This window comes from Nyctibius grandis, chromosome 9 (genome assembly GCF_013368605.1).
Source record: "Nyctibius grandis isolate bNycGra1 chromosome 9, bNycGra1.pri, whole genome shotgun sequence".
Lineage (NCBI taxonomy): Eukaryota > Metazoa > Chordata > Aves > Nyctibiiformes > Nyctibiidae > Nyctibius > Nyctibius grandis.
Genome location: NC_090666.1, coordinates 24,943,732 through 24,955,843, shown reverse-complemented (window position 1 = coordinate 24,955,843; position 12,112 = coordinate 24,943,732). Strand labels below are relative to the sequence as shown.

The 12,112-nt window shown below is 44.0% G+C and overlaps 1 protein-coding gene across 3 annotated transcripts in view; it reads right to left on the bottom strand.

Moving 5' to 3' along the window:
* Positions 1 to 12,112, bottom strand: part of UNC80 (unc-80 homolog, NALCN channel complex subunit) — a 133,095-nt gene that overhangs the window by 53,316 nt on the left and 67,667 nt on the right. For all 3 annotated transcript variants that reach the window (XM_068407722.1, XM_068407721.1, XM_068407723.1), the window contains 5 exons: positions 11,131 to 11,231; positions 7,906 to 8,103; positions 4,569 to 4,676; positions 3,691 to 3,829; positions 202 to 383 (listed from right to left, as the gene is read on the bottom strand). In XM_068407722.1, the coding sequence (XP_068263823.1) occupies positions 202 to 383; positions 3,691 to 3,829; positions 4,569 to 4,676; positions 7,906 to 8,103; positions 11,131 to 11,231 (728 nt within the window). The remainder of the gene's footprint in view (positions 1 to 201; positions 384 to 3,690; positions 3,830 to 4,568; positions 4,677 to 7,905; positions 8,104 to 11,130; positions 11,232 to 12,112) is intronic.

The window sequence follows — 12,112 nt, the reverse complement described above, 5'->3', positions numbered from 1 at the left end:
GATGTTTTTCCTGCCCTGTGTCCCATTACTCTCCTCATTTTATACATCATTAGGAGCACTTCCTCCACTAGTGTGACTTACATGACCATTTTTTTTTCTCTAAACAGATTTTCAGGCAATTTCATATCAGCGTGTCATTACACATCCATCCCACAAGGCAAGCTGTAAATGGCAACATTGCATTTCACGTGTCCTCTCTACCTTAAAGATCTGCTGTGCACCCTCTTCCATCCTTGGCCAGACTTGATACCTAAACCTCCAGAGCGTGTGAAATTTGAGAATGGCATTCAGTCTTTGCACTGTCTCTGGGTGATGAAATTCGGACATCAACATGTCAGAAACGGCCTCTGGCACTTTCACAGCACACAGCAGGAACATGGCAGCTGCAGGGAGAGAACATCTCATCATCTGGTTTCCTTAATACTGTGTTTATTTGGCAGAACTGCAGCTGTACAAACCCGCACCAAAAGAAACCTAATCTTGGCTCCAAAAATGAGATCAGCAGTCTACCAGACCTAGTGAAAATGGCACTGCTTCATGAAACCAAGCACGTGTGATTCCACCTTTTGGAGCCACACGGTGTTACGTGTGATGCTTGTAAAAACCTGCTTTTAAAATAAAACACAGGTTTACTCTTCTCACGAAAATCTCAATCATGACCAGTTTAAAATAAGAAGCATCTCTTGAAGTAACAGGACTAATTCAGTTCGGCTTTCAAAGATTCCCCTTCCAAGTGATTTCTGTGATTGTTAATAAAGGCTGGTTTAACAGAAGCTCAGTCTTCCCCTCAGAGCAGGTGGCAGTGCCCCAGAAGAGGTCTCGCCTGCCTATTTTAATGTATAAAACAAAAAAGCAAGGTTCTTTGTTAAATGGGCACTGTGCAATGATCACAATCTGCCTGTAAGAGAAAATGGAGTTGCTATGAATTGTGAGACAAAGGACCAGATCACAATGGAAAACAGCACAATAGAAGTTTTGCTGGTCCATAGTTGTTTCAATGGAGCGTATTTGAAGGCCAATTAATTTAGATGGGTATCTGAGGGGCACTGAGCAGGAAACAAAAGCAGTGGGAACACTGTTGCTGTGGGAGTTCAGTGGGTGTCAGAGAGTTCGTGGCTTCTTTGACCAGTAGCTCACCACAGATCACTGGAGACAATTTCTCTAGATTTGGTGGCTGTTCCTCCACAGCAGAAAGAGGACATTTGCCATCGTGTTTGCCTCAACACTGATTCAGAAGGTGCCAGGCATGACAGCTGTGCTGATGGGAGGAAATCTGAACATCAGCAGAAAAACAAGGCTGCTCTTTGCCCAGGTCCTGCCTTGCACTGCGAAGGCTCCCGTTCCTGCTCCAAAGTCCTGCTCCAAACCTGTAGGGACCCTCCTGTTTCACCAGCTCAGAGAACTTTCTACTCTTTGGTCTTTTCAATGTAACTATGTCAAGTCTTAGTAGGACTGATTTAAAAGTGTGAGCTCATACTGAAGTAACCAAAAAAAGAACTACAGCCCTGGAAGGGGTCAGTAGATGGTGCTGTTGTACACTAACACAGGAGTTCATGAATGTAATTTATGCTGGGGCCGAAATCACTCTTGCTACTAAAAGAACTACTACAGAACCTCAAATGGGTTTTAATCCTCCCTTCAGGAAGGGGAGAAGGAGAAAGTTGTATCTCAGAGGCTGCTCCTCCTCAGGAAGAGCAGCAAAGCTTTGGTCCCTTCCCTGTGACACATGGTAAGTTTTTTACATGAGAGAGTATCCAAAATTATACCCTCAGAAAGAGACTTGAAGTGCACTTGAGTGCAGTTTCAGGCAGCTTGTTTCTCTTCTTTATTTTGTTTCTTTCTCTTTCTGTCTGCCCACTTGGCCTGGGAAAGGCAAAGGTGAAGGGGAGAGCGCAGAGAAGACCTGCGGGCTGAAGAAGTGCACTGTGCACTGGTGGAGCAGACGCAAAGTGAAGGAAACAGAACTGAAGAACATGAGATGTGGAGTCAAACAATGGACTTCAGGCAGAATTCATTCCCAGCTGTGCAAAATGAAGGACTGGTAAGCTAGGTTGAAATGTGGCAAAAAAGGGAGAGATGTCTGAGGAGCACTTCAAAACTCTGGCATTGTCAGAAGCTTTTGATAAAATGCCTGTAATTTAATGTCCAGCGTAAGAACATCTGTGAAGGCTCCCTTAGGTGTGCAAATCTGAGGAAGATGGTAATCTTTAAGCCATTTCCTTGGGTGCTGGGGGAGGAGAAAGGTAGAATTTAAAATTTGTGGGAGATTGGCTTACAAATTTGATTGCTTTAATTTATGCATTGTTTAAGGAATCTGTGTGTTGTGTGTGAGGGATATTTGCATTTTCTAGGGTTGTGGCTCATGATTTCTGAACATCTGGCATTAGCACACACCGGCTATGAGCATTTGGACAGGACAATAAGACCAGAAGGGAATTCCTGAGTCACATCATCTAATCCCTTTCACAAACTCTTAAACCTGAGTGCATTTTCTCTCTTTTCTGGTGGTTAGAAATCTTCTGTTTTCAAGGTGAAAGAAGTTATAAAGATTTCATACTCATCTTTATGCTACCGTGGCTTAAATAATTCTTCCTCCTTGCCTGGTCTGCTGTATTTATGGACAGCAACAGTATCCCCTCTCAGTCTTCACCTGAATCCATTAAATAAATATCCTCATGATATAGGCTCTTCATTCTTCCTCCTGTCCTAATAGTCTTCCATTGTACCTGTCCCATGTAAATGTCTCTTTCTTCAGTGACCAGAATTGTCCACGGACATGCTGTGTTCTAGGTAATTGTACAATGTGCTGTTCAACAGCACTAATACTTTGAGTTGCTAATGAAATACCTCTTCTGACACATCCTGACTGTATTTATTGTTTTCACAGCTGAATTCTACTCGGTAAAGTCAGTCCTCTTCTGGCCAGCTGATATACTCTGAATTCCTCCAAACCTATATCAGTTCCGTGGGAAAAGATCCAAGCTCATTAACAGAACAATTCTCCTTATTAGTTTGCAAGGACATGATCTTAAACTTTGTAGTAATAAATTTCATCCCATGTCTGGAATTCCTTTTTCAAGGTAATACTCTCACAGGTATATGATGTTCTAATCTTCTTCTGTCTTAAAGATGCCTCTCAACTATGTGTCATCAGCAAACATCACCTGCACAATTTAATACCAAGTGGAAATGCAAAATTTAGATAAATACCATACCATAAGACTACTTATTGAGCAATGCTGCTGTCTCCATGCAACATGAGAATTTTCCTTTCAGCACAACAGAGCTATGATAGTTCCACTCTCATCCCCTTTCTCAGTTTTTGTATCAGCCCTCAACTGTAACTAACAATTTCCATGAGGCACCAAACAAAATACTTAGTAAACTCTGGACAGATTAAATCACTGTGTTTCCCCTGCCTAGCAACCCAGCTAAACACAAATACTAATTTTGATGTTCTCTAATCATCCAGCACAACCAGGATCTGAGAGATTGCCTCCCTGATCCTTCTGACCACGTCTTTTCTACAGAGCACAAAAACACATGAAGGTCTATGAAAATCAAACAGCCCCCAAGAAACCCTTGGTGTCATTAAGACTCCTCCAACTACAAAGCTGTCTTGCAAGGCCCTGTGATCTACTGTGAGTTATTCAGCCAGCTTAGCCATACTAAGTGGTTTTGTTCTCTTACCTGCTGCTCCAGCCATGTGCTCATCCACACTGAGCAGGAGCTCCCATGCTGCTGGCTGGATGTCCCCATACATCTCTTCTGTGAGGATAGGAGCTGCCTTTATTAGCAGTGACAAAGGTGCAGGAGAGAGGCTCATCACCTGCAAAAAAACAAGCCATGCCTTACAGCTGAGCTGTGCAAACTATCCACAGTGAACAATGCACTCAGTCATTTTACCCTAGTTTTGAGCTGCAGATTACCCATGGATAACCTCTAACTTCAGCCATTTCAGATAATACTCCATAGAAGAACGTTGCTTTCAGCTTACACTGAAAAAGCAGTGTTTGCAACCTAGTTTCTTGAGTCTGTTGCTAGTCACTCATGTCACCAAAACACTGATAAAGAGGACAAAAGGAAAGCCAAACTCTCCCAAGGTGGTGCACAGTGATACAGATCCATGAAAATCCCACAGACTGCCAAGAACAGGCCTGTGAAGAGCCTGTTGCTTCTTCAGGAACAGGGAACAAGAAAGAACAAAGAAAACTATTGCTGTAAACTGACAGGTTGTATTTGAAACATTTATGGACTTTAATTTTTTTTTTTTATTTTAATTTTTTGTATCCCCAGTTTTGATGCATGTGTTGCTATGGGAAGCCAGAGATGCAGACTGCAATTTAATGGATCTACATGTTTAAAGGATTCTTTGACAAGGTTATCTTAAGAGGCTTAAATTTAGCATTACTCAGCTGGCTAAAACATGCAGGACTGAACTGACTGATACGCAGGAACAACAGTTCTTCACATGGGCTTAGAGATCCATATACATTTTCATTCTTGTTGCAGTCTAACCTGACATCTATGTAGCAGCCTCCCTAACTAGCATATGGCCTAGTTAGTACCTGGTGCCTGATGTATTTTAACATTCCAGAGTCCTTCTTCCCTTCCAAGTTGATATCGATCACTCTCTTTTTTAGAGAAGGAGTTCTCAAGCATGATTTGTCTGAGCACTGAAAAGAAAAAAAAGAAAGTGGAGTTCACATCTAGATTTCCCAAAATGTGGAAAGGGAGAAGATCATGTACAAGAGGAATTTCCATACACTAGAAGCAGTCTAGTACCAGAGCTGTAGCACAAAGCCACCTTCTGTGCTGGCAACAGGCCTAGTATCAGTGAGACGATATATGTCATCCAATTTTCTTCTCTTTTTAACAATGCTTTTCCCAATAAAGGCTTAAGGCAGAAGCCAGTAAACGAAATGAGGAACGTGAATGTGCTCTGTGTAATCTGCACAGGTGGCACACCCATGTATTTCAAGAGAACAGTACTTTACGCAGGTTAGAGGTAAAAAGTCTGTAGCTTCCCTCTAAAAAGTTACCAATGGAGGTGTTCAGTACGTACAACACTGATATCTCTCAGCTACATTTATCTTTTCTTCCTCCTTAGAAAGCATAAGTGACAACACATTTCAGGACTCGAGCTCATGCCTGCCTGAGAGTTTTCCCTAGCAGATTGCCAATGACAGTGATAATGACAAGTCCTTTTTATGTTCGTTATTCACAATACCAGGGACTTTTCCCAGAATGCTAGGTTGCCACAGACTCTTCTCCTCAAGCTAGTAGCCTGCTGATTAACACAAGGGTCCTCGTTTATCAGAGAAATCACGAGCCCCATGGAGCACATATCCAGGTCTGCATGCTGCAGCTACCTCCAACCTTTCATTCTGCAAGCTCTGAGAGTAAAAGAAAGGTTCCTCTGGAACCCAGATAAATGTGGAAATGGTGCCCATGCACTCAGAGAATGACAACACTTGAAGAATACTAGAGCATGAGGAAGTGGGATGAAAAGTCTACTGTTATATAAAATTCAAAAGTTATCAATTGCTCTCCTGCAGTGAGGTCTGTACAAACATGGTGCATGTGTTTGTAGGAAACGTTCCTGTCCCTCAACCTCTTTTTAACTTTAACTTACTGTTGCTTAAAGGCTTTGATGGTTTGATGGATGATTAAATGTGTATCACTTTGCCTTGCAAGTCAAAGTTGGAGATGAAACTATACACAGTAATGCATGGTGTTCTTTTGCTACCTTTCATGAACACTGCCAGCTGCTCATCTCAAGCCCGCTTTCTTTAGAGGAAATGACTGCCTCTCTTCCTAAATAACTAAATGATACACTGCTTTTCTGCACCAGAGGAAATATATGGGGTTGCAGTTTCCAGGAAAGCCGAATCATTAGCTGTTGTTTGATCTGCTCTGTGCTCTGTTCCGTACAAATACCTTTCAATTTTCTAACTTGACAGGAAACAAACAATCTGCTGGTTGATAAAGAAACATTATGAACTTGTCTCTTACTCCTTCAGTTTCCACTTAAAGGGATGATAGCCTCTTTACCCAACTGAAATCTTGAAGAGAGTTTCATGAACGCTTTTGTTTTCAATGTTATTGCAAAGTAGTTGAATGACTCAGTCATGGCAGTCCTCGTTAACTGGAGAAGTTTCAGTTGACTGGAAATTAGCAAATGTAACGCCCATCTACAAGAAGGGTCGGAAGGATGATCCAGGGAACTATAGGCCTGTCAGCCTGACCTCGGTGCCAGGCAAAGTGGTGGAAGAGATCATCCTGAGTGCCATTACATGGCACATGCAGGACAATCAGGGCATCGGGGGAAGCCAACAAGGATTCATGAAAGGCTAGTCCTGCTTGACCAACCTGATCTCCTTTCTATGACAAAGTGACCCGCTCAGTAGATGAGGGCAGGGCTGTGGATGTAGTCTATCTAGACTTCAGTAAGGCATTTGACACTGTCTCCCACAGCATCCTCCTAGACAAACTGGCTGCCCGGGGCTTGGATGGGTAGACTCTTCGATGGGTTAAATACTGGCTGGATGGCCGAGCCCAGAGAGTGGTGGTGAATGGGGCAAAGTCTAACTGGCGACCGGTCACTAGCGATGTTCCCCAGGGCTCAGTTCTGGGGCCGGTGCTGTTCAATATCTTTATAGATGATCTAGACATAGGGATTGAGTGCACCCTCAGTAAATTTGCAGATGACACCAAGCTGGGTGGAAGTGTCGATCTGCTGGAGGGTAGGAAGGCCCTTCAGAGGGATCTGGACAGGTTAGATAGATGGGCCGAGACCAACAGCATGAGGTTCAACAAGAACAAGTGCTGGGTCTTACACTTCGGCCACAACAACCCCATGCAGCTCTACAGGCTGGGGGAAGAGTGGTTAGAAAGCGGCCTGGTGGAAAGAGACCTGGGGGTGCTGATCGACGGCTGGCTAAACATGAGCCAGCAGTGTGCCCAGGTGGCCAAGAAGGCCAATGGCATCCTGGCCTCTATTAAGAATAGTGTAGCCAGCCGGTCCACGGAAGTGATCGTCCCTCTGTACTCGGCACTGGTGAGGCCGCATCTTGAATACTGTGTCCAGTTCTGGGCCCCGCACTTCAAGAAAGACGTTGAGGTGTTGGAGCGAGTCCAGAGGAGGGCGACCAAGCTGGTGAAGGGTCTGGAGGGTCTGGCCTACAAGGAACGGCTGAGGGAGCTGGGGTTGTTTAGCCTGGAGAAGAGGAGGCTCAGAGGTGACCTTATTGCAGTCTACAACTACCTGAAGGGAGGTTGTAGTGAAGTGGGAGTCAGCCTCTTCTCCCAGGCAACTAGCGATAGGACAAGAGGACACAGCCTCAAGCTTTGCCAGGTGAGGTTCAGGTTGGACATTAGGAAGAATTTCTTCTCAGAAAGGGACATTGGAATGGGCTGCCCAGGGAGGTGGTGGAGTCACCATCTCTGGATGTGTTTAAGAAAAGACTGGACATGGCACTTAGTGCCATGGTCTAGTTGACATGGTGGTGTCAGGGCAATGGTTGGACTCAATCCCTGAGGTCTCTTCCAACCTGATTGATTCTGTGATTCTATTACTCCACCATTACAAGTACTCAGAATAACTGTCTGTTGTAGTCAGGAATATGAGAGTATTAACCACTGTTGACATGATTCAGTTGGTACTTGGGTGGGCACTTTACTGAAAGAAGAAATGTATTTCCACTGAAGTTAAAGGCACTACTTATATGGCTAAAAAGGCACAATCTTGTTTCAATATCCTGCTGAACTGATTGTTAAAAGTGTGTCACTAAAAAGACCATAACATTAAAGACTAATGTATACAATTCTTGGAACAGCTCTGAGAGCTCAGACCTAAAAGAAAGAAATTATGCAAAATTTTATGCAAGAATTCCATCTACTCACTTCCTTTTGCTTTTTGCCTCTTGCCACACTGTTCAACGTGCTGTTTTCTCGCAGAGAGTCCACTGTGTCTCCATACAGGAGTTTGATGGCCCGGACAAGGCGAGCACAGGACCGGCTGTGATGGAGGTAGCAGTGTGGGTGACAGTAGTCAATGTGGGTACATATGAAACTTTGCTGGTTGCATAATAGGATCATAACCTTGAAAAGAAAAAAAGAGCACAGTTACCTATAGAAAAGCGAGTTACAGAGAGAACTGCATAGGGCAGCCAGTGATGGGGACAGCCAAGCTAACTCTTCCATGGCCTAGCTGGGGAGACATGAAGCTCAACACAGCTTTTTGAAAAGGTCTGCGTGTCTGTGCAGAGCTCCATACTTGCAAGTGGTTTACAAACTAGCTAGGCACGGCTAAAGAAACATTAGTGTTAACAAAACAAAGAGACAGAGCCGCTGTAGATGTGCATGTTTGGCTGGCGGCAAGATCAAGGCTGAGGAAAACAGTATTCTCTCAGTTTTCAGAAAAGCTGTTGTATCGCCACTCTGAGGCGAGGGCTTAGACTGGAAATCGTCAACTACTCAATCATCATTAAAGCTGCAAACCCACCAGGTTTGGGGGTTAGTTTCCTTCAAGGAATGGGAATGGAAATGACTCAGTATGCTCTCAAGTAGGCATAAGCTGTGCCAGTTATTCTGCGTATGCTTCCCTCACTGTGCTTGGGTAGGCCCATCCAGCCCAGCTTTATGTTAGCTGGCTCAGTTACTATTTCTAGTGGCGCTGCCATATGGCAGCAAGGAGCTGTAAAACCTGTCTAAGAAACAGAGTAAATATTTGGGCATTTAGCTATACTGAGCCCTGCTTTGCTGCAGCAGCACTGCTATTAGTCCCTAAACTAATTAAAGACAACCTTGGGTACGACTACACTTCAGTGACTGCTCTCTGGTGTAACTCGGAGGGTTTCTACACAGAGGAGCAGAACTCAGTCCAGCAGCAATTTGTGCATTGGTCTTCCTGTCACACACAAACCCATCCACTTAGTAGCACTCTGAGGAAAACACAAAGGCATCCCCAAGCCATTCACGCTGCAGGTCATAACTGGCTTTTATGAATCCTTCTCTTCATCCCATAACCTAGTGCAGAAATACCCAGAACTATCGGAGCCTATCCCATCTTTTCGATCCATTCATGATCTGTGCAGCTGCAGTCTGCTGGCTCTTTCAAGTAAGGCAGCCACAACACTCTCAACCCTCAAATATTTAGGCTTCTACAAAGGAGTTTAATTTAAAAAAAAATTGCACTGCATATGTGGGATTCTCGTCTTTCCCAGCCTGTTCTGGCCTCATGTTATTTTGGGGTCAATCAGGAATAACTCAAGCCACTAGTGTTGTATCAATGTGCAAATGGTATAAATCCAATCATCAGCATTGTATAGCCTCTACCCAGCCTCTGGTCCACTGTTATAACTTGTGGTTACGGTACACTGACATAGAGTGAGGACATCATGCTCCAGGCTGCCGTAAAGGACAAGTAGAGGAAATGCTGGTACATGCATAGAAGCAATTGGAACCAGTGATCCTTTTGAGAGGTTTGCTCATGACCATTAAGTAAAGCAGGTTTTTGTTTTGCCTGTAGTTTTAGTGACAGTCCACCCACACCTTCTTTCCAAGAAACAAAAAGAGAAAGTTCTCATGCGATATTGGTACTTGCGTTGCATTAACTGGAACGGGCGATTTTTCAAATCTTCTTTTCTCCTATGCAGGCTAATCACATATGAAGTGAGACAAACATCTCAAGTTCCTTTCAGTTTATGCCTCATAATTATGAGTCCATGCATCCTCCCACATTGAGCAAAGCCACCATGATTTATCCTAAGCTGCTAGCTAGGGAGATGCCTTTATCCTCTAGCAATTCATCACCTAGTACACACTCTCATGTCTAACATGCTCAGTTCAGAACACTGGAATTTCCATATGAGGTGTAATCATTACCAAGAGCACTAGAGTACTGACAGAGAAGCATGGTAGTCCGGGGATTGAGGTACTAGCTTGGAAGACAGGACATTCAGGTTCCCTGCCCTGCCACCCTCTTCTAAAAAAGAAAACTATCAAGAACTGCTTCTGACACCACAGTATCGGATTAAGCCTGTTCTTGCCCACACTCCATAGGAATGTGGCAGTTGAGAGCAGACTGTGTGAAATACTTGGGGGAAAGAGGGGGATATCAACTCATGATTGGCAGCTGTCTTTCCCAAAGGCAACTTATAAGTCAAAAGGAACTTCTGGGAGGCATCTGTCCTCATACACACGCGCAGGATACAATCAATCTGTGCACAGGGAGTCAGTCCAACTTTTCTGCAAAGCATGTGCACAAAAACACGCTGACTGTACTGCACCATCACAGCGTGTCATGAGGCAACAGAAGTAGCGGTGTACAGTCCTTGGATACCAGTGGATTGAACTGTGTAGACTTGCCCAACTGACTTTTGGCATGTCTAAATCATGGGTACAGAGATCACCAAAATGGATGTCTTAGGCCCTGCATGACGAACCCCCATTTGCACTGTTGTAATCCCTGTCTGTTGGATAGAGTCGAAACTACACAAGGCCCTGTTGGGTTAGAAATTGTGACAGAATGCACCTAATGGAATCAAAGAAAATGTTCCAAAAGTAAGTATTTTTCCCCCACAAGGTGCATAATTAAGCTCATTGACATATAGTTAATGGAGACAAAAATATATAAATTGGCTCAAAAGGGGCTGGAAAAACTCCCTGAGGAAAAATCTTCTGGTAGTTAGTAAACATAGTAGTCACAACAGAACCTCCAGCTCAAGTAGCTTCTAAGATGCCATTTCCCAGAAGCTGGCAGCCCAGCTCACACTGTAGCCCATTCTGTTACTCTTCCTGAACTACCCACTACTAGCCATGATGGAGAAAAGATACTGAGCTAATGGACTTTTCAGCTGAGGCCCTGCATGCCTACAGAGAAACAGTCCCTTTTCCCTTACAAACTAAATACAGCAAATGGACAGAGGGAGCAAGACAAAAACTTTCTGGTTTTAGTCTAATTTTGAAATGGCAAAGAGACGATTTCCAAAAGTTGCAGCTTACTTACGCTTGAGATCCTTGATGCTACGTGGAGAAAGCACAGATTGTGATCTGGTTATTGGCAGCACAAAGGTTTTTCTACTCAAAATGCCATCCTTGAGAGCACTGCTGGCGACTCAAACTTACATGCAGCCACGACATGTTCCGATGGTAGTTCTCCTCCGTGCCTGTGTTGCTCAGCACCTCGGGCTCAATGCTAGGTTCGCTCGCGCTCCAAGGGCTCCCTTCTTCAAAAGAAAAATACCCAGAAGGTGGTTGTTTTTATTGCTCCCTACGTGCTTAAAGACTAGGGACAGCACTTGTAAGCCAGGCCAGCCTTGTGGGAACAGACCAGAGTACACAGAATATGCCACATGGGAAAGACTGCGTTTGGACACTCCTCCCCAATCCTTGTATCATGCTGGCTTGACAATTACAAGAACCATTTAGATTCGGCTCACAGGCTATCTTGTCAGTAGCAAACACTGCTCCCTCCTCACTTTTTTCTTTAATGGAAGGGGAGAAGGTAAATGAAAAACATCAGAAACAAATTATTCGCACCTTTCAGATGCTGCAATGGTTGGTTTAGTGATCTGCATTGACTGGGCTCTGTGGTTAAAAATGTCAACAAAAATCCAACCAGAAGTGGCATCCAACTGGAAATGCCAATGGGCAAAGTCACTGCTAATTGCCCATGGAAACTGCTAATGTCGTGGGGATGAAAGGGGAAAAAAATCCTGATTCTAGCACACTAGAATTTCTCTGGGAGAGATTTCTCTGGGAACTTCACTGATCCCTGTGTTTCATCTAGCCAATTCCATAACCTATGGGCCTCCTATAAAACTAACATGAATGCTGATAAGAGGTGGTTGGGGATGAACTCTGGTTAATTCTTTCTTTCTTCTCTTTATGTGAACTGTGACTTGCCAAAGTCTACAGAATGGGCAATCCCACTCTCCATGTTCACCTACAGAATCATCTTTTGGGCAACATAAAAATAACCATTAAGCTTGGGAGGTTATTTCAGCTCTAAATGTATCCAAACAGTAGTTTTTGGTTAACACCCCTAGCAGAAGGAGCCCCTTTAGTTCAACTGTGATGGAGATTTCTTGTGGCAGGATGCACATTT